Below are 23,206 nucleotides of genomic sequence, written 5' to 3'. Positions count from 1 at the left end.
TATGGTCTTTTATGGATACCCACTTATCAATTCTACATATTGTGACACTTCTTACAGATCATGGTAAATCATTACTTTACACAACAATGCTGCCACTCAGGGATACGAGAATAGGCAACAAATACAAAATTACTTCTTGGGTAGTGAATGATACAATAATTTGCACTTCTGGCAATCTAGGAACTGCATGCAAACGTACTGTCAAAGTACCTGAATTCTAAGTTACAAGAGAATTGAAAGAAATTAGTTTTGGCAACCGTAACTCAGTTCTTAAATAGGCTGCAGTAAATTAGCTTGCCACTAATTCAACACAAGGAAAGCTGACATGGATCATGGATGGAGTCAAGAGCATGGTGGGGGCTGTTCTTCTATCAGTGAGGGGCACTGAAGCAGATCAATCTGAATGCACCACATGCTGCCCCAGCCAGGAGTGTGTGAAGCCATCAAAAAGATGGCAGAAAGGATAAAATTTCCACTCTCCAGCCATGACACCAGTCACCATGTTAAAGACAACATTTACCAGAATGAATGAACAAACCATTGCAGCCAAATACAAATCGGCATTTCTTTTTTAGTGGAACATAAGGTCGTGCTGAAAGAGAAATGTAGATCAGTAAAAGAATTATACTCAGTTACTCCAACCTTACTTTGACAAAGTCTGCCGTTATAATCGCAAGCTCTGTCTGTGACCCTGGAAGCCACACTGCTTTAATGATGAAGTTGCCAGTGGCGAGTTGTGGATGGAGAACAAGGTGATCAGAGACTGATCCTGAATTGCTGAATGTTAAAACATGACAGTCCTGGAGAATGAGAAACATGTAAAAAAATGTTACTGCTATACCAAAATATTAAGGTGGGAATAATCATATGATGAACCGAGAAACAAAGTTGATGACCTACTTCTGCCCCTTGGAAACACAGGATGTAACCAAAGTCAATTTCAATTAACAATATCATCCTGTCAGTCAGGGATGTTAAAAACAAGGACAAGTTCGAAAAAGACTCTCCCTTCCCAATGTAATGACTCAACTTGGAGATCATGATTCAAAAGTGAAACCTGGAACAGGATGAGCAAACAACTTGACTGACAGTCAACATAACCAGTCTGAGTCTGTACTCATTCAATATAAAGTAAGGATCACTAGAGGGAGTGCTGAACAATATGTATCACAGAATTATGATATTTCAAATATGATGTGCTGGGCTCATGTTTTCATCCAATATATAACAGGGCAGTACTTTAAGTGACATAACTTGTGAGATATGAGTGAGTGAATTGAGCGCACAATGGCCAAAATACAATTAGGTTTCAGACAATGCATTCTAGGTCAGAATAACCCAATATGTGTGAAAAATTTTAATTCTGCCCACAGATTTCATACCAATAATAAAACGGTTTCCTTTTGCCACCAACATCTGTGCCATTAAAGCTGTTTCTCTATCAAAACTCCTCAATTCTGGAGCACCTCTATTTAATCCTTCCCTTCACGTTCTGTGGTCTAAGGAGACCAATCCCAGCCTCATGATTTCACCAGTCCTTCATCTTGAATGTCATTCTATGACATCCATCCGAACTGCAATGTCCAGAAAAACAGACACAGCTTGAATTTACGGTTAGTTGGTTATTTGAGATGATTTAACACAGCTTCCTGGTTTTCATATTCTGCGCTTCTATTTATAAAGTCAAGGATCCTGCATCCTTTTATTGAACTGTTATCAAACAGTTCTGCCATCTTCAAAGACTTACATATGTGAACACAGGGATACAACCGCTTCTAAACAAACTTAACAAAAGGCTAATCTTTCAGAAGGTTTCAAACACCACTTACCTTGAGTCCACACACAGCAAGGTAATCCTCATTACACGGGTTTCCAGTCAGACTCAGAACAGTGAAAGGAACTGGAGCTGAAGCTAGACGAGTCAATGTCAATTTCCGCTTGCTTGAATCAGCTTGTTTGAGTAAAGCTGATAGTTGCAGCACGGTGATCTGTAACAAGGGAGTAGAAGTGGTATCAATTTGAACTGAAAATGCGTTCTGTGGATACATCCCTTATATTGTGAGAAACTGGAGCTGAAGTGCATTGCCTCTTTGATGTTGTCTTGGACAAGTTCCTGATTCCATTCCCCTCCTCAGCAACTGTCTCAGGTCAAAGCAGGTTGTACCAGACTGTGGTAAAGGCAGCAGATGGCATGCTTGCCTTCATCAGTTAGGGTACTGAGTATAAAAGTTGGCAACTCCTGTTGCAGCAGTATATAGCTTTTGTTAGATCACGCTTGGAGTATTGTGTACAGTTCTGGTCACCACACTATAGGGAGGATGTGGAGATTTGTGGAGGGTGCCAAAGCGATTTACCAGGATGCTGCCTGGATCAGAGTTTATTATCTATAAAGGAAAGGTTAGATGAACTTGGATTGTTTTCCCAAGAGTGTCGTAGGCCAAGAGGTGACCTAATTAAAGCCCATAAAATTATGACAGGGTGGATAGTCGGAATCATTTTCCCGGGTGAAAATATCAAATACTAGAGGGCATAGGTTTAAGGTGAAAAGGGGCAAGTCTAGAAGGCAAGAGATAGTAGGAACTGTAGATGCTGGAGAATCTGAGATAACAAGGTGTAGAGCTGGATGAACACAGCAGGCCAAGCAGCATCAGAGGAGCAGGAAGGCTGATGTTTCGGGCCTAGACCCTTGTGAAGAAGGGTCTAGACCCGAAATGTCAGCCTTCCTGCTCGGCCTGCTGTGTTCATCCAGCTCTACACCTTGTTATCTTAGTCTAGAAGGCAAGTTTGTTTTTAACCACATAGAGTGGTAAGTGCCTGGAATGTGCTGCCAGGCGAGGTAGCAGAAGTATATACAACAGCAATGTTTAAGAAGCGTTTAGATAGACACATGAACAGATAGGGAATAGAGGGATACTGACCATGTGCAGGTATATGGGATTAGTTTAGAGTAGCATCATATTTAGCACAGACATGGTGGGTGTAGGGCCTGTTCCCATGTTGTACTATGTACAAACACTGGCATCCAATTTCCAACCTTCTATGCTCTCCATCACAAAAAACTCTATAGACTTGTTTAACATTGCTCATCTTTGCTCCTGGTCCAGCCCAACTGCTGCTGAACTCCTCACCAATGCCTTTGACATGTCCAGACCTACCAATGCTCTCCACATGTGCCTCTCACCTTACAGATTTCAGATCATTCAACACACTGATACACAACATTGTCTAAAATACAGTCCCACCCACTCACTCGTCCCTATCATCCGGGACTACACTGGCTCCTGGACTTTTAACTTCAACTCTGAAATTACAGAAACGTAGAAAAGAGGAGTAGGCCAATCATTGCTTCAAGCCTGCTCTGCCATTCATTATGGCCACAGCTGATCATCCAACTCCATAACCTATTCCCACTTTCTCCCATATCTTTTGATCCCTTTAGCCCCAAGTGCTATATTCAACTCCTTGAAATCACACCATGTTTTGGCCTTGACTGCTTTCGGGGTTAGGAAATTCCACAAGGCTCATCACTCTCTGGGTGAAGAAATTTCACCTCATCTCAGTCCTAAATGGTTTACTCCATGTCCTTCAACTTTGATCCCTGGTCTGGACTCCCCATCATTAGGAACATCCTTCCTACATCTACCCTGACAAGTTGCGAGAGAATTTTATCATCAGTTTTGACAAGATTCTCCCATCATTCTTCATAATTTCAGCAAATATAATCATAAAACAATTCAACCTCCCCATATACTTCAGTCCTGCCACCCCAACAATCAGACTGGTAAACCTTCATTGCACTTCCTCTATAAGGACAGCATCCTTCCTCAGTTAAGGATTACAAAACTACACACAATATTCCAGGTGTGGCCTCACCAGGGCCCTGCATAATTGCAACAAGACATCTGTGCTCCTACACAAATCCTCTCACTATGAAGGCAGACATACAATTTGCCTTCTTGACTGCCTGCTGCACCTGTATGCTTTAGTAACTGGTGTACAAGGACACATAAATCTTGTTGCAGAATCCCTCTCTCACTTACAGAAAATCAGATTACTTGCCTTCCCGTTTTTGCTCCCTCATTTTCCCCCACATTATACTGCATCTGCTACGCATTTGCACACTGACTCAGCTTTTCCAAATCGCTCTGAAGCATCTCTGCATCCTCCTCAGAGCTCACCTTCCCACCTAGGGTTGTGTCATCTGTAAATTTGGAATTATTATATTAGTGTTCCTTATCTAATTAATATATTATCGTGAATATTATCACTTTCTTTAAATCCATTCAGGGTCTCACATGCCTTATCCACATGACCTCCTCTAACATTAAAACTGCAACTCCATCCTCTCTGCACCTTTTATTCTAGGTCAGAAATCACACAATACCAGGTTATAGTCCAACAGGTTTATTTGAAAACACAAGCTTTCGGAGTCTTACTCCTTCTTCATGTGTGAGAGAGAGGGGTAGTATCAGACACAGAATTTATAAGTAGAAGATCAAAGGGTCACATCACTGATCAGGATGTTCTAAACAAACCTAAGATGCTGTTAAATCTTTAATCAGTTTGAAGGTTTTAATTGAATAATATATATGTAAATCCCCAAATTCCTTTGAAGTCACTGCCCTGAGAGAACTAAAGATTTTATCAGTGTAAAGAAGAGGTGACAGTTTAGGTCAGACAATGCATGTTAGGAATAAGGGCTTGTTTAGAATCCCTTTGTGTTTTGGTTTGGAGTCAGACCGGTTTTATTTCTAAAGAAAGAATTGACTGACTGTCTATAAACTGTGTGCTTTTTGAACAAAACAGAATGTATCTGCAAATACAGATTCACCCCATAGATTCAAGTGTATGTGTGCGTGCGCAATTCATCGATCGCCAGTTCCGATGTGCCACAGCAAAAAACCCTCATGACCTCCTCGAAGACAGACATAGGACATGTCTGATTGGGTACCCTTCATCATCCAGTTCTTCCTGGGAGCAGAGAAACTATCCCATGTTCTTTGCTGCCTTCAATACATTATTAAAGACAATGAGCACCTTGCCAAGATCTTCCCCACACCTCCACTTCAACAACCGCCAAACCTTGAACAGACCATCGTTCGCAGCAAACTACCCAGCCTTCAGGACAACATTGACCACAACAGCACACAAACCTGCCATGGCAACCTCTTCAAGACATGTCAGATCTTTGATCATGGACACTACCATTCCACGGGGGTACACCACCCACCCATGTGGGCAGCAGACACTCATGTGACTCACCAAAATTGTCTATTTCATATGCTGCAGGCAAGGAAGCCCCAAGGCATGGTATATTGGCGAAACCACGCAGACACTACAACAGATGAATGGACACTGTGCTACAAACGCCCTACAGGATGTTCCCTCCCAGTGGGGGATCACTTCAGCGGTCAAGGACATTTGGCCTTGGATCTTCGGGTAAACATCCTCCAAAGCGAACTTCAGGATACATAACAACGCAAAGTCGCCAAGCAGAAGTTGATAGCCAAGTTTGGTATCCACGAGGACGGCCTCAACCAGGATCTTGTGTTCATGTTGCACTACAGGTGACCCCACTATACACTCCCTCTCTCACACACACACACTTTCTGTGTCCCGCACGTGCAAATATGACTATGGGTGAATCTCTATTTGCAGGTACATTCTGTTTTGTTCGAAAAGCACACAGTTTATAGACAGTCAATGTGGCATTTTATAAATTCCTTCTTTAGAAATAAAACTAGTCTGACTCCAAGCCAAAACACAAACAGGTTCTAAACAAGGCCTTACAACTAACATGTATTATCTGACCTAAAATGTCACCTCTTCTCTACAACGATAAAACCTTTAGTTCTCTCAGGACAGTGACTTCAAAGGAATTCAGGGATTTACCTATACATATTCTTCAAATAAAACCTTTGAAGGATTAAAGATTTAACAGCACCTTAGGTTTGTTTAGAACATCCTTATCAGTGGTTTGACCCTTTGGCCTTTTACTTATAAATTCTGTGCCTGATACTAACTCTCTCACTAACACCTGAGAAAGGAGTAAGACTCTGAAAATTTGTGTTTTCAAATAAACCTATTGGACTATAACCTGGTGTCGTGTTATTTCTGACCTTGTCCAACCCAGTCCAACTCTGGCACCTCCACATCATGGCCTCTTATTCTAGTCTCCCTTCTTCCACCATTGGTGGTTGTGCCTTCAAAGCTTACAATCCCAAACTGTAAAATTCCCTCCTCAAAACTCTCTCTCTTTTCTCCTCCTTTCAGACTTCCTATTAATCCATTTTCAATCTAGATCTTGTTCAGATATCCTCATATCTTTTATCATTCAGCACACACTCCTTTTCTTATACATTTGTGAAGTACCTTGGGATGTTGCATCCATGTTAATGATACTATACAAATGCAAGTTGTCATCACTAGCTCAAAGAAGTAACTTGAATGCCCACACCCAGTCTGGTGTTTACATGATTTTAACTGTTAATGTGGTTGCCCAGCAAGCTGCTCAGATATTTTGGCAAAAATGTGGCCTTGTCAAAGTTGACCACAAGCACAAAAACATTGCCTGAAGGGGGAATTACAGTAAACTGTATTCAAAGGAACCTTCAAAACCAAATATGAAAATAGAACACACTTTTCCCTTCTCGTGGCTAACAGCCAGGTGCTGTCGACGACCATGGGGAGAGGAAAGAACGCACATTGCCACCCGACGCAGCACGTGTGCACTGATTAGCTGACGGATTGTCTGCCCTTGATCCCCACTGTAATTCATCCGCACATTCTCAAAGGCACCTTCCTGTGAGCCCAGGGTTGGAACCTACAAGGTTAAAACACTCAATTAGAAACACCAGAGCATCAAAAAGCCAAACTGAATAATACCAGTGAAAGTAAACTACAAACAGACAGGACAAAAACTAAGCAGGCAACAGCTCATCTTACACAAAATACAAACAACTTTCAAACATTCCCAACCCATATGATTAAATGAAAATGCATCTAGCAAAATTATTGAAAATGTGTGAAGCGAAATAGTTAGGATTCCTCCCACAACAGTTCCTCTTTCACAGTGTGCCCTGCAGTATTCCACCTGATAATGTACTGTCACGGAGGCAATATCTTGCAATCCATTTCTGCCACTTTCCCAAATCTCTTTATATTTCCAATGAAAATAATTGGAAATAAGGAATAAGGTGGACGAAAATAACAGGGATAGAAAGGATTCTCCAAGCTTCAGCCTTACTAAGGGGCACCACATCAATCCCATAACGTGTCAGTGATTTGCAACATACTCTTGATTATTGGTTATTACATAGTTATGTAACTCGTGGATTTCAGCTTGCTGTTTGCACAGTGTGGTGCACTGCAACGAAGGCCAGTTCTAAGGAGTGGCATTGCACCTATCAATTGATCTTGGATTATACAGAGATTCATTTCACTGCTGTTACAGAGGAATATGACAGTTCACATATTACACAGCAATACATCACTCATTATACTCAATTACTGTACCAAACACTTTCTAACCCTCAACACTCCATTTCCAGTTCCAGGGCGTACCATCAGCTGATCAGTCATTTCCATGTTCTTCTCCATTGTGTGTAGATCATCCAATGCCTGCTGAGCGCGGCTGCTACTGCCAACCGCCGAGGCTTGCTGGAAATTTGTCTGGATAGCATCCATCAGGAAGACGAGCATATCGAGGACTAACCCAGCAGTGGAACAACCAGACTAGGAAAGGCAAACAGAAACAGGGTTAGCAAATCGGGATGACTGAAACTTTGTTCATGTGCCTTCATCAGGATGACTGGTTGTTACAATAGGTTTGCAACCAGCCTTTCAGTTTTGAGATCTGGTTGAATCCAACAAAAGTGTGAAGATGAAAGCCTTGGTAGTGGTGTCAGGATCCAATGTGACAGTCACAACCAAACTGCCAATGGCCAAATGGCTAAAAGCTCAGAACTGTGGGTCTGCAGTGATTTAGGGATCCAGGCATAAAAATTACAAAACTAATGGACAGGTGCAAAAAAAAAATTGAAAAGGCAAATGGAATATTTGTTTTTGTCTCAAAAGAACTGAAATACAGAAGAGGAGGAAGTTATGTTACAAATGTATAGAGCTGCAGTTATCTCTCATCTGGAGTACTACATGCAATTTTGGACACCCAGACCTCAGGGACAACACAGCAGATTCACAAGAATTACACCAGGCTTAAATTGAGGCAGATTGCACACACCAGGTTTGCATCCTCTTGAATACAAAATTCAAGAATGAACAAATTGAAATGTTTTAGATAATTACAATATTTAATAGGGTGCGCTTGATGGGATAGCGCAGAGTGCAGCTTACTCTGTATCTAATCCATGTGGTACCTGCCCTGAGAGTGTTTGATGCAACAATATACAAGGAGCTTCACTTTGTATTAACCGGTATGATACCTGCCATGGGAGTTATTGCTGCTAATTCAAAGAAACAACGTGGTTTGTTCCCAAGAGCTAACATTTTTTTATCTCACTGGCCTACAACATTATAAAAATAAAGAACACCTTTCTTTTTTGGGGAAGGCGACTGGTGGATTTACATGTTCATGTTCATGTTCATGAAGGAAGATTGATCATTGCATCACAGTTCTTGGGAACCTACGCCTGGAATTGAGTGGGGTGGGACAGCCACTGCAAATAGAGCTTCTGATGAAGTTATCAACTAAATACAAAAAGATGATTTATTTTTATCTTGATTCAGATTGCATTCCAGCTAACATGGTACCAGTATTATTGATAATGCAGCAAGTAAAATTGACTCTTCTTTAGAGCAATTTTCTTCAGTTGACAACTATCTTTCACCCAGAGCTTCCCAATGACAGACTAATTAGCTGTGAAGGCAGAGGGTGCCACCTGACCAGTGCCACCAGAAGAACACACTGGTGAACACAGAAAACACATTTGATTAGGATTAACGGCATAATATATTGCAAATATATTCTTAAGGGGAATGTTGATGTATGATATGATTTGTTCTCCAGCACCAGAATATAAGTCCATAAGATATAGGAGTAAAATTAGGCCATTTGAATTTGCTCAGCCATTTGATTATGGATGATATGTTTCTTGACTCCATTCTTCTGCCTCCTCCCCGTAACCCTTAATCTACTTACCTGGTTATCCTCCAGACTAGTTATCTGTTTAATCTCAGCTGCACAGCATACTTGTCAATTCTTTCCATCGTCATCCACTAACTTTCTGCTCGGGATGTTAAGTGAACTAACTGACTCAGATTTGCCTTATATAATAGCAAGTCTCTATGTAAGGCATACTTCAGGTCCCTTTGGGCAAGGATGCCAAATCACCATGGAGCAATGTTAAACTGGACAGAAATGTTGTGCTTTGAGGTTGAACAATACTTCAATAACATTCTTCAACAGGTTTAATAACAGTTCTCAGAGGTGGACAGTGCCAGCAACAACACATCAGGCGACACATTAGCAAAAACAACAACAGGAGCCACATTTTCACAGCTCCATGGATAAAAACTATAAACTAGCAAAAAGCCAGTAGTTTCAAATCTAACAAAAAACAAATGCTTCTGAACACTGGAGATACAAAACACCCAATATTACTTAAAACTGAATCAGCATTGAACATACCAATTTCAAACACTACCCTTCTAAATTTTACATCAAGCATTCATTGCTCAGGAGGAGCACCTAGCCAGTGCACTGAAAAATACAACTTGGATCAGTAACAAAGCAAACTTTGTCCTCCAAAGAATAAGAAACATGTTCATTTTGATTTACCTCACAAAGGCACACTCACCATACCGCCTCCTCTCCAGGCACATGCGCACACACTCACACCCAAATACCACTCACCAATACCGACTAAATAGGTATCCTAAAATGATCTGGTCCAATTTGCCAGCATTTGGCCCACATCCCTCTAAATCCTTCCTAGCCATGTACCCATCCAGATGCCTTTTAAAGTTTGGAATTGTACTCGCTTCTACTTCCTTTGGCAGCTCGTTCCATAAATGCACCACCTTCTGCGTGAAAAAGTTGTCCCTCATGGCCCTTTTTAATCTTTTCCCCCTCACCTTAAATCTACACCCTCTAGTTTTGGACTATCCTACCCTGGGAAAAAGATCTTGACTATTTGCCCTATCCATGCCCCACATGACTTTATAAACCTCCAAGGTCACTGCTCAGTTTCCGTCACTCCAGGGAAAATAGCCTCAGCCTATTCAGCCTCTCCCTATAACACAAACACTCCAATCCCTGCAACATCCTTGTAAATCTTTTCTGAGCCCGTTCAAGTTTCACAACATCCTTCCTAAAGCAGGGAGACCAGAACTGAAAGTTTTCTAAAAGGGACCTACCCAACAAACTACAGTCACAAATGACATCCCAACTCCAATATTAAAAGCACTTAATGAATGCAAGCATATCAAATGCCTTCTTCACCACACAGTCTACTGGCCACTCCACTTTCAAGAAACTACGAACCTGCATCCCAGGTTCCTTTATTTGGCAACATTCCCCGGGGCCCTACCATTAACCTACCATCAGCCGCACTATTTGTAGAACATGTTTTAGTGATAATAGAAGCAGTATCGCTATCCATACATTTAATTTTTCCAAATCTTTTAAGGCAAGTGGATGCAATGATATGGTTGGTAGGAAGCACAGGAATTTTGTGTATTTGGAATAAAAAGCATTGAATAGTAAAGTAAGGAAGTTACCAGAAATTTAAATATCTTATTAGTCAGGTGTCATCTGGAGTTTCATTATCAAATTATGGGCAGTGGACATTAGGAAAGCATTCAAGAGTTTATGGACAATGCAATGGTATACTGGAATGATAATAGGAACATTATGTACAGATGAAAGAAGTTGGAATGCCTTGCCTTAGAGCAGAGAAGTTGAATAGGAAGACAGTAGAGGCAGTCAAAATCATGAAGGAATATGTGGCTAACTATGAAAAATAATACCAACACGGTGGAAACAGATTCACTAGTAACTTTCAATGGGATTAACTACAGATCTTTTTAATTGACCCATTCAGACGTGTTATGATACAACTCTCAAACAGGTACAGCTTGAACACATGCCTTCAGAACCAGAGGTAGGGACTCCACTGGTGTGCCACAAAAGCCCTCCAAGGGATTAATAATATTTTTCAGGGCTATAGAACTTAGAACAGGCACAGGCCCTTAACCCACCATGTCTGTGCCAACCATGATGCCATTCTAAACTAATCTCAGCTGCCTGCACCCAGTCTGTATCCCTCTATTCACCACCTTTCATGTGTCTAAAGGCTTTTTAAATGTTGCTATCATATCTGCTCCTGGCCTCCTCCCCTGGCAGTGTGTTCCAGGTACCTATCAACCTGTGTTAAAAAAAACCTGCCTCACATATCTCCTTTAAACTTTACCCCGCTCACCTTAAACCGATTCACACTAGTATCGGATGTTTCCACCCTGGGAAAAAGACTCCAACTATCCATTCTATTCATGCATTATAGACTTCTAGCAGATTGCCCCCTCACTTCAACATTCTCGGGAAAACAATCCAAGTTTGTCCAACCTCTCCTTGTAACCAATACACTCCAAACCAGGCAACATTGTAGTAAACCTTTTTGCACCCTCCCCAAAGCCTCCACAGTGAGGAAGGTTATCAAAGGACACAGTAGGATATCGATCAGTTGGAAAGCTGGGTGGAGAAATGGCAGATGGAGCTTAATCTGGACAAGCGTGAAGTGATGCATTTTGGGAGGAAAAATGCAAGAGGAACATATGCAGTAAATGGCAGGACACTTACGAGCATTGATATACAGAGATCTTGGGGTGCAAGTCCATAGCTCCCTCAAAGTAGCAACACAAGTGGATAAGGTGGTGAAGGCCAATGGCATGGTTCCCTTTATTGGTCAGGGCATCGAGTATAAAACGTTGGCAAATTGAAGTTGTTCTTTCAAACAACTTAGACAACCACACGGGCTAAAGTGCTGCTTATTTTCCCTTAGTTCCTCCCCTTAACAAGAGTCAGCCGCTTCTGAGGAGGTTTAATTTAAGAAGAGCCTAACACATTTTATCTTGTGAAGCTTGACAGTGATCGCTGCCAAGCTATTACATTGGAAAAGGTATCACAATTGCAACTAATCCTGTCCTGACATGATGATCTCATGTAATTTGCAATAAGAATCACAAGGAAACTGCCAAGAGTAGAAACTTTTGTTGAGCTCACATCCCCTGTCCCAGGTAACACAGCAAAGCATAAATCAATGAATCAAATATGATACCTTCTGGTATATACAAGTCAACTGTTCATTATATAAAGCATAGGGTATCTAAGGTTTTGGAGTAGATCTGTAGCTCGGGTTGTGGGTGTTGAGGTTGGTTGGCTTGCCAAGCTGGTTTGTTGCTCCGCAGACGTTTCATTACCGTGCTTGGTAACATCCTCAGTGCTGCACTGAGGAGGTTACCAAGCACGGTAACAAAACGTCTGCGGAACAACAAACCAGCTCGGCGAGCCAACCAACCTCAGCACAGGGTATCTATGATGTAAAAGTTTGTAAAATGACACAAAGCTCCTTAATGCTCAAGTAACTAAAATAGTTACTGCTGAAATCCTTCAAAACAAAATGAAGTATAGCATGGTGAAATGGAACAGCCTTATCAACATTAGAAGGCAGCTCTCTGCAGCAGCAACTTACTGCCCAAGTAGTTTCACATTGTTACGCCACGAGTGAAAGCTTTGTCTCTCAATTTACACATGTTCTTACCACTTGGATCTGAAGCTCCTCCCTGCAACCCTCGATCTGTTTGCACAAAGTACTCTTCTTTGGTTTGTCGTCTTCAGAGGTCTTACCATCTGCACTCATCACTTTGCATTTATCTGCTGGGGAAGTGCTTTGGTGTCGTAGGGCACTTTCTGGGACACGTGGCTCATTCTGGAAGGCAGAGGACTCCTTCAAAGTAGAGCTGATTCCACTGCTTGGACTCCGCTTTACCAGAGCCTGCAGAAACAGCAATATTTAATACCTTTCAATTGCCCTCAAAACAAAAAAAGAACCCAGAGAAAGTAGTTAGAAGAGTTATGTCTAAATTGCAGCCCTGGGCCCTGAATATTAAGTCCTAACTGTGCTAACAAGTTTTCCTTGTCCTGTTCAAATGTTACAAGCCTTTAGGTTTAGAAAGCACTTTTTTGTCATTTGTTGACGAATAAATCCGAAATTGAACTGCAAAATCTATTAGTGTCAGGAACTCAAGAAGAGAACAAACAGGGAGACACTTAAATTTGGCCCCAAGGCTCCGTTTGCCACAGAACGAAGAAAGAATGTAGAAGTGTTCAAAGTTACACTGGCTGAGGCATAATCCTTGGTGGCACTGCATAAAAGGCTGGAAATGGTTTTAGTTAAAAATAGTGAACCCAGCCAATTTCATAGATTTGATGGAAAATAAACTATCAGAGTGATCTTCTCAAGAAAATCCACATAACATCACTGGCAGGGGGAGAGTGGCGACACTAACTGAACACTTGGCAGTATAGTGGCTCAGTGGTTCACACTACTGCCTCACAGCACCAGGGACCTGGGTTCAATTCCAGCCTCGGGCGACTATGTAGAATTTGCACTTTCTCCTCTTTTCTGCACGGGTTTCCACCGGGTGCTCCTGTTTACTTCCACAGTCCAAAGATGTGCAGGTTTGCCCATACTAAACTGTCCATATTTCCAAAGATGTGCAGGCTAGGTGGATTAGCCATGGGAAATATAGGGCAGGGGGGTGGGTCTGGGTGGGATGCCCTTCAGAAGGTCTGTGGGGACACAACGGGGCCAAATGGCCTACTTCCACACTAGGGATTCTATGATTTTAGGTCCTTATTAAAAAACATGTATCCAAATCCATTAACATCTTATGACTTTATAATAAATAATATAATTTCAGGATATAAATGTCTTGGGGAAATTGATGGAAGGAGGTAGTGAACCCAAACCTGAGTAGGTGGGTGGGGAGAGAACAAAACCAACTCAAAGTGATTTTGCACTTATCAGCATGCAACCTCCTTCAAATTGAAATTATAATGCTTGCACTGCCAGATTCTGCAATATTATAGTCAACCTCTATGATATTGTTACTCTTAAAGAGAAATTTTCTCCCTCCCCGAACAGCATTGACCATTACTGGCATGAGATTACGTTGCCATTGCCTGTCCTCCAATTCCTTACACAGCAGCTCAGATGACAGCCAAAACCTAGTCAACATAGGGACTATCCCTGTCAAACACAATACAACATTTCCACCAACATCCAATTATGATCTGGATAGATCTTGGTTAATTTTTCCTTCACTAACTCAGGGGCTTTTAAATGACTATAGACCATGGTGTGCTATGTGGGCTGCCATCAGCTAATTGAGTACAGGCTAAGGACTGAACCTGACTGTTAGCTCTGGAGCCTGAGAATTTATTCTTTGGAACAGAAGTGATGTTAAAAGTTAACATTGTCATCTACCTAATTTTAAACAAGATTAAGTAATTTCACACTAAAGTGAGAGCCTTAAAAATTCTGCCACTTTATGAAGCAATGAACACCTCACTCCCCTTACAACTTGTTTCAAGCATAACTGCAATGCTATCCACAAAAACTGCTTTTTTAGCTCTAATGCCTGCTAAACATTAGCAGCTCTGCAAGTTTCTACTTCTATTGTTGTGCACATGTAAGAGACAGGAACTGAAAGGGAGAGACACAGAACAGCAAGACAACTTACATTCATATAGTCCTTTAATGCAGTAAATGTCTGAAGGCACTCCAGTGAGGAAAGAACAGACACTGAGAATTAATATAAGGAGTGGGAAAAGATATGATTAAATTGACATGCTATAAGGGAACTTTGGAAGAGTGGACAGCAATGCCATAATGCCAAGGTTTCGGAGATGAAGAAAGTGACAGCTGAAGTACTTCACAGTCTGACAGTAATGATGAAAAGGACAGAAGATGCACAGACCAGAGCTGGAAAACTGAATGGTATGGACCAGAATACTGAGCTAGAGGAGAATGCAGAGGTAAAGTCATGGAAAGGATATATTAAAAACTATGCCGCAAATGAGGAGCTCACAGAGGTCACAGAGGGCAGGAATGACAGGCAAGATGAAGGTAGTGGATTTTCTTTAGCTATCATTCCATTGGAACTGTGAAAGGATTAACTGCATCAGGTCCTAGAACTAGAAAAAATACGGACAAACTTCTGAGGAATAGAGGTAACAGCAGAGGCAGTTGATATGGGTGGAAACAAATGGTCATGGACAGGATATGAGAGTCTGAAGATCAACTTGTCTTGAGCATGACACAAAGATTCAGAAATTTAGCTTTCAGTCTGAGTAAAACATCCAAAGGTGTGAAGCCAAATTGAGGGTATGGAATTTTTGGTAAGAACCAAAAATGACAGTCTGGCACAGAAGTAGAACTGGCTGTCATCAAAAAGAAAATATGGAAGCTGACACCATGTCTACAGTTACTCTAATCACAAAGTAACATACAGATGTGAGAAAAGGAGTGAAAAATTTAACTGAGGTACTATCAAGGTGATCGCATGGATCAAGAACAGAAGTCTGCGCTACAGTTTTTCTGGTTTTATTGACAAAGGTACTAAAGACTAAGACAAACAGACTAACAGAGATGAACCAGAGGAAAAGTACATGGAAATATGGAGAAATAGAAAGATTTTGTGCCACAGCAGGTTTCGTAGGAATGTCACTGACTGGGGTGCGGTCAACTGCAATGGGCAGGTAAAAGAGTTGAACTGGAAGATAACCACAGAGTTATATGGAAATAGTACATAAAGAAAGCAGTGGAGTTGTGGTGGGGCAGACCCCAATACTGCTGCCTTGTCCCTCCCAACACCACATGAGGCAGGTGCTATCTTCCAGATTTGTAACTCCTGTCAACTGATCAAGTAAAACACATTAACCATAAAAGCTGCCCCATAAACCTAGAAATCTACAAGGGACGCTGAACCCCTGCAGTTGGCAGAACTAGGATGATTTTAAAGGCTAATGAAGCAGCATATAAAAGAAGAATCTCAAATGCTGTCAGCAAACATGTGCTAACATTGACTGACAGATAGTGCAATGACACAACAAATTGGTTTCCTGTTTGCCTTCAGTACAAATTATTTTTATGACATACTTGACAACTTCCATCTTCCTTTGCTCCACAGTCACAGAAGAATGATCCGTACTTGGCATAAGAAATCTCATGATCTTTGTGACAGACTTTAGCACAAATGGTGCAAACTCCTACTCCTTCCACCATTTTACAGGTGTGACAGTGATACCTGAAACAACAGGTTAGATTAAGTCAGTTTACCCTTCCTCTTTCAAAGTCATGCTTAGTCTTGAGCAAACACCTTTTTAAAAGTTTGTGATTTACACCATTAATAAAAGGAGATCATGATTTTATATGCTTCAGTAATACTGTTCAGACTTTAACAACGCAGACCAGTTTCCATTCCAGTGACAAAATAACAAACCGTCAAGCAACCTTTACCCATCAAAAGCAGTGCTCAAAAAAACCCATTTAATGTTCTTGCCCGAGAGCAACATGTTCAAGCACATGACAGTGGCAGAACCAATTAATTCAGCACCTTTTAGGCTATAACATATCTGTGACAATGCAGTACCATCTAAACCATCACCTGTCAGTTACATTCTGAAGCTATGAAGTTTATTCATGTTCTTATTTCTGCTTCCATCTCAGGAACTGTTTTTTTTTTTAAAACATTCAACTTTAGAATGGGTGCAAGGACCATTTTTTTGGCCATTTTCTCAGTTGTTCACAGCTGTAGCCTAATGGTAATGCTCCGGCTCAAATCAAAAATTATGGGTTCAATTTTCACTCCAGACAGATGTATGCCTCGGACATCTTTTCGGGAAGACACTAACGAGGCCTTGCAACATCTACCCAAAACGGCAGACAAGATTCTAGGAGTATTTTTAAGGGATATTCTGCACATTTTATTGTGTTATATTTTATCCCTGGACCATCACTACTTAATGATTATCTGGTCATTATCTCATTTCTGTTTGTGGGAACCTGCTGTGCGCAAATGGGTGCCGTATCACCTACATTACTTCTGTAACTACACTTCTAAGAAAGCTACTTGGTTGTGAAGTGCTTAGGGCATCCAGAGGAGGTTAGAAAAATTTGAAATTCACACTACTAGTTCTGCTGAAGAGTGCAAACATTTACTGTGAACCACTGTAGCCACGGGTTAATGATAATCCCATTCTGGAGGGATTAGGTCCAAGCAGAGCATGGTGAGTTTTTTCCAATGGGATTAGTTTGACTCACCTAAATCCTCTATCCTACACCTCACTCTACCACAAAATAAAATCCTGAGCTCTCATATCAGTTTAACAGAAGGACAATGTTCTCACCAATGCTGATTCATGAATTCCTTCTGTGTAATTGTGAATGTGCAGAGCTTGTTACACAAAGAATCTTCATCCTAGGAACAAAAAACGTCCAGTCATTGTGTGTGTGACACTTATAATGATCTGTCAATTTACAATACGTTGACTCAAACTCTTTTCAGGTTATTCACAAGCAGAATATAAATTACTCACCGAATCCTCTGCTTGCGAGTCCTCTTCTTCCACAACTAGATCTTCCACCCAATCAGAATCAACCTCAATTGCTCTTTCCTCACCATCCACCACCAGGTGTGTTGATCCCTGCCCACTGTTCTGTCGCATGGCATTCATGACATCAGCAAGGTATGACATGATGTGGCAGGCACAGTCCAGCATTCCTACATGCTGCACAACAGGACAGAAAAAAAAAGTTAAAACACGCAGTCAAAAGCAGAGACATTCAAACTGCAACTTGATGCAGACGTATTCATATTCCCTCCAGGCAGTACAAGTCATTTTTACTGAAAGAAACTGCAAAGAAAGGGACACAATTAAAAGCAAATATTTGCTAAAACTGGGATTATGCATTTAAAAATACAGTAAATTTCTTAAAGTTAATTACCGACCCCACGACCTACGAACTCACCTTCCCTTGGGTTACATTTGCCCCCACCTTCTCCAGGACATTCTTCTGGGAAAGATATTTCTTACTGAAAAGCAAAGACAATGATTTACAGAAATTGAATATTTTGAATAATGAAAAAAAATGAGCTCAACCCTCACCCCAGCCTGTCCCCCACAAGGCAGTTGATGTACCTTCAAACATTAATGCTTCAGAACATTTGCAGGACAGTTAATTAATTAGTGCTGAGACTCTTATTTGAGCAGCTCACCAGAAGTCACATCATTGCTAGACTCGTGCGCTATAATCACACTCACCATTTCCCTAACCAGTCTACAGCTGCACGGTGAAGCTGTAAGTGTCCTCCTCCCTGTCCAGCGCTGGCCAATGTTGCCATAACAACCATTAGCTCAGGGAATCCTGTTCCATCACCATTTGACAACATTTCTGTTGCCATGGGTATAAGTGTGTTGAGTAACACAGTACAGACACCTTCACCAACTTGGCTAAAGAGCAGATGAGAACAGAACAAAATAAAATCAAATTAACCATTAACAGTAATTCTCAACAAAAATGTGGTCAAATTCTTTAAGGCGAAGATTTTCAAGAGAATGGGAAAAAATAGTGGGACTAATTGAATAGCTTTACCCTCACTACACCATCCTTCTCTACCCCCACCCCACCCCAACACGCACACACACCAACAAGCAAATTACCTCCTTCTGTACTACAAGGTCTGTTATGAAAATTACTAGAAATACTTGTTTCAGTAGGGGGTGCATAAATCAATTTACATCCACACTACAGCTCAAGGAAGTAAATCATCATGAGTGTAATTGATCACGAATGGTGGAGTTGGATGTTACAGCAAATCAATCACCTCTACAAGTTTTTTTAAATGATTGGTAATCTCTATTACTTTAGCTATCAGGGAGTTGTTTTAGAAGGCAGTGTGAAGTCAATACCTTCCAGTTATCAGTATTGAATAAAACTGCACAAACATCTGAAATGTTTTGTTATAACCTGATATGGTTTTAAGGCGGCAATATTATCTGACTAGTTGGTGAATTGCACTTGGAAATATAGCCTTGGAATTGCATGTGTTTGATTCTGAAATTTATATTAAATAATTGCAGTGTTAGCAATCAAAGCAAGGCATTTGTAAAACTAACAACTGATTGGTATGAAACATGATATTCAAGTACAGAAGGAATAAAACCCAGCCCTCCCCACTTTCAGCAATTGTTTGACAAATCAGCTATTCATATTTACATAGCATACCTAACATAAAACTCCAAAACAACTTGTGGGAAGGTGGAAAAAAAGTAAAAACTTAAAGTCAGCAAAGTTAGATTTAATTCATAGGTTTTGGAGAAGTAGAAGAGGGAAAGAGAGCTTAGTAGAATGACATAGAATGAGAAACCAAAACAATTAACAGATCTGCTGTCAAAAGGAAGTCACAGAGACATTTCAGTGTCAAAGGAGGCTGCAATCAGATCAGCTATAATTTTATTCAAATGCACAGGAAGCTTAATGGACTAAATGTGTGCACCTATTTATGTTCTTAGGAAGCAGACGGAAATGGAGTTTTGAAGGAGACCAGAATCAGAAGAACGAGAGTTCATTCAGGAGCACATAGCTAGAACAGGTTCCAGAGGCAAAGTTGGACCCAGCATGATTTTGAAACTGATTACACAGACTGTTAGGGAACCAGTGAAACTTGGAAACCATTATGATAGTTAGAGTCTGAGGGTTTTACATGGGATAGGATGTGGCAGCAAAAACTTGGACAATTTGGAATTTTTAGAAGACAGAATTCAAGAGCCTACCAAGGAGCGTTGGAGTACACAGGGACAAAACTTCAGTGGGCACAGAATGCAATATACAAAGAGGCAAGCAACACTACAGCAAAAAAAAAAAGCAGATAGCCTCTACTGTGAAAGGGGTGTTATATGTGAAGCTCATGTTCAAAGTAATCAGGATAACCAAGGTTATGCACCTTCAGGTTTAATCAAAGGAAGCAGTCCAAGATGGGAAACGAGCAAGTGTTGAGACTCAGACCTTCAGGTGGGAAGTATATACAATGGTTTAAACTTGATCAATATAGACTAATAGGAAATTCTTGTTGTCAAAGAACTAATGTCATTTGAAAGGTTTAAGAATTAAGAAATGTTGGCAGAGAGGAAAAGCTGGTCTATCAGTAACACAGGTTCTTTCCATTCTCTACTTGTATTAACTCAGTTTCCCGTTCCTGTAAGTATCTGCAGACGTTTTAACCCACACCCTCATAGCACGTTGCATATAAAAAGTACATTGAGCACCAGCCTTTACTTAGGACTGTTTCTAAGTACCTGTTTTCTCTAACAATACATGCAGTCAAAATCTGAAGGAGTTGTCTGTTCTCTTGTACAACGTCCAGCTGATCAGAGTCTTTAGGAGGTGCATGAGTCATTCTTGTTAACCAGGCATGTAATCGGCTGTGTTCAACACAAGCCAGCTGAGCAAATGAGCCACACAAATGCAGAAGGCTTGGGTTTGGGCTCTTCTCCGCTGAAACAAAAGGCATATTCTGTTATAACCTACTTCCAAATTTGCAAAGAGACATCATCTATACCAATAGATCAATATTCAGCTTATTTGGTGTATTACCATTGGAAGCAAAACACATGACTAAAAAGTTAGAAACATACATAAAACAGCAAAACCTCACTGTAAAAGGAAAAACAAAACGCCACAATGTTGGAAATCTGAAATAAAAACAAAAAAATGTTGGAAATATTCAGCAGATCATGCTGCATCTGTGAAGAGAAAGAGTCAACATTTCGGCTTGAAGACTCATTATCAAAATTGTGAAAGGTTAGAACTGTAGCAGTTTGCAAGCAAGTCCGGAAGTAGGAAAAGTTGAAATAAAAACAGAAAATGCTGGAGAAACTCAACAGATCTGGCAGCATAAAAATAAAAAATACCAGACTCAAAGTTTATCTCTCGCCACAGATGCTGCCTGATCTCCTAAATTTCTCCAGCACTTTCAGATTTCCAGCACATGCAGTATTTTGCTCTTATTATAGTTCGGAAAGTTGACTGGGCAGGGGCTGGATCTGTAAAGTTTACAGCAAAGTGATAGGCAGGAGAGAATAAAACGACGAACAGGATGACGTGCAATAAGACAAAGAAGCCAAAGATGGGTCCCAAAATGGTGTGAATGAGAAAAACAAACTACTATGAACAGCTGTTGTTTGGAAAAATGGAGATAGAGATTACAAACTGAAATTTCTGAACTTGACTTTTGAGTGCTTATTTGAAAAAAATGTGACACTGTTCCTCAAGATTACTTTGAGCTTCATTAGAAAAATGATGCAGACCAAGGGCAGAGAAGTCTGAAAGGAAGCAGGATGGGAAATTACAAATACAGGTGAGCAACAGCTCAGAGTCCTAGCTTGCATACTACATGGAGATATTTCACAAGCCAGTCACCCAATCTATGCTTGTGTCCTTGATACAGAGGAGACTACATTATTGCAGCAGATTATTACACAAAATTTAAATATGTGCAGGTTAATCTGCAAAATGTGTCAGGACCCTGAACTGTTGGAAGGGAGGAGGTAAAAAGACAAAAAAAAAAACACATGCACATATGTACAGAAGGCTGGAGAAAAACTCAGCTACTCCAGCAGCATCTGTGGAGAGAGGAACAGTTAATATTTTAAGTCCAGTATGACTTCTTCAGAGTCCTGGGGAGGAGTTATGCTGGACTCGAAGTATTAACTCTGTTCCTCTCTCCATAGGTGCTGCTAGATTGGAGTTTCTCCAGCATTGTCTGTGTTTATTACTGAATATTCTGCTCTTTTCTAAATTCTTTGTATTGTTAACACACTTCCAAAGTGAACTCCTCCTTATCCTACACCCACTTGTCTATCCATTCATGCAATTCAAACCAAGAACGCAAAAATGTAAATAATGCCAAAACATTCTTTAACTGTTACGTTCAATTAGCAACATGCACTATAATCCACATTTAACAAATGACCCAACTGAATATGCAACTCACCAAGTTGGAAGAGCTTCGTGAAAAACTTGAGCACTCTGTTACAGAATTTAGCCGAAAGGTTCTCGTTGGCTGTGGCCATCATGATCTGCACCAGTTCCCCACTGTGAGATAAAAACAGGAGTTGAAACACAATCTCAAGATGGGACTTCAACAAACAAAAGTAAAATAACAAACGTGCATCTATCCAGAGGAACAGAAATTCTACCTCACGGATCACATTATCTAAAAAATGTCAAATACAAAGATTATATTTTGGGGATATAATCTTTCTTTAAAAGTATTAATGGTATTCCCAGCAGGCAAAAAAGAAGGAAAATTGGAGCAAGAAGAGAAAGTATTCATTTTGGACAACTGGCAATTTACAGTGCAATTGGATTCGTCTCTAAACATATTCACGCGGCACATATTTGTCCCAAATATTGTTAACTGAAAAATGCAGAGAGTCTGCACAGTTAAAATTCTGTGGACATTGAGATCGCTCTACACCTTGATATACAAGAAACATTTCCATCCTAACAGCTTGTAGGCAAAAATACATATCAGGCAACAGGATAATTCCATGATTCTTTCCCAATCCTGGTTGGCTGTAAAGACAAGTTGATTAATAAAAGAAGTCAATTTAAAAGGAACATGGACCAAATCCAAAACTGTCATGGAACTCTAGTCCAACACTCCTCTCATTCCCACTGTCCAGTTAGTACTATCTCTATTTCACCACCATCCCACTCTTACCGTTCAGAGAAGAATTCCTCCATGGCTTTGCGTGCCTGGCTGCTCTCCAGCTGCTTCTCAAGGTATTGCAAACACTCCTCTAAGATAGTCTCATCCAAGCCACTGTGGGAACACATGGATAAAGCAGTTTTTCAAAAATGCTTAATGAACACTTGCTTTTATTTCTCCAAAGATGCGTTTCTGAAGCTTATTGTTTTAAGCATACATTTCCAAACTTTAAAATTCTTACTAATCCAGACATTTGACACAAACATGTCAAACATGAACAGAATTTACCTTTCACGCACGTGAAGTCCCAAAACACAACGTTCTCATTTGCAACAAATACCCTTTAAATCTTACAAAACGTAACTGGCAAGGATGTACTGTGCACAAAACCGTAGGATCAGAAACACGTTAT

General features: G+C 40.6%; 2 protein-coding genes across 10 annotated transcripts in view; both read right to left on the bottom strand.

Annotated features, from left to right (window-relative positions):
- Nucleotides 1-23,206, bottom strand: part of aldh4a1 (aldehyde dehydrogenase 4 family, member A1) — a 419,312-nt gene that overhangs the window by 214,836 nt on the left and 181,270 nt on the right. The window lies entirely within an intron of this gene.
- ubr4 (ubiquitin protein ligase E3 component n-recognin 4) overlaps nt 1-23,206 on the bottom strand; it is a 259,887-nt gene that overhangs the window by 114,373 nt on the left and 122,308 nt on the right. For all 7 annotated transcript variants that reach the window (XM_048614952.1, XM_048614953.1, XM_048614955.1 and 4 more), the window contains exons 31-43: nt 22,807-22,908; nt 22,075-22,175; nt 20,378-20,576; nt 18,344-18,532; nt 18,051-18,114; nt 17,618-17,809; nt 17,429-17,499; nt 16,179-16,326; nt 12,777-13,010; nt 7,564-7,734; nt 6,641-6,823; nt 1,830-1,988; nt 648-800 (exon numbers count right to left, since the gene is read on the bottom strand). In XM_048614952.1, the coding sequence (XP_048470909.1) occupies nt 648-800; nt 1,830-1,988; nt 6,641-6,823; nt 7,564-7,734; nt 12,777-13,010; nt 16,179-16,326; nt 17,429-17,499; nt 17,618-17,809; nt 18,051-18,114; nt 18,344-18,532; nt 20,378-20,576; nt 22,075-22,175; nt 22,807-22,908 (1,966 nt within the window). The remainder of the gene's footprint in view (nt 1-647; nt 801-1,829; nt 1,989-6,640; nt 6,824-7,563; nt 7,735-12,776; nt 13,011-16,178; nt 16,327-17,428; nt 17,500-17,617; nt 17,810-18,050; nt 18,115-18,343; nt 18,533-20,377; nt 20,577-22,074; nt 22,176-22,806; nt 22,909-23,206) is intronic.

Source organism: Rhincodon typus, chromosome 31 (assembly GCF_021869965.1).
Source record: "Rhincodon typus isolate 14 chromosome 31, sRhiTyp1.1, whole genome shotgun sequence".
NCBI classification, from domain to species: Eukaryota; Metazoa; Chordata; class Chondrichthyes; order Orectolobiformes; family Rhincodontidae; genus Rhincodon; species Rhincodon typus.
The sequence above is the reverse complement of the archived record's forward strand: the minus strand, read 5'-3'. Positions and strand labels throughout refer to the sequence as shown.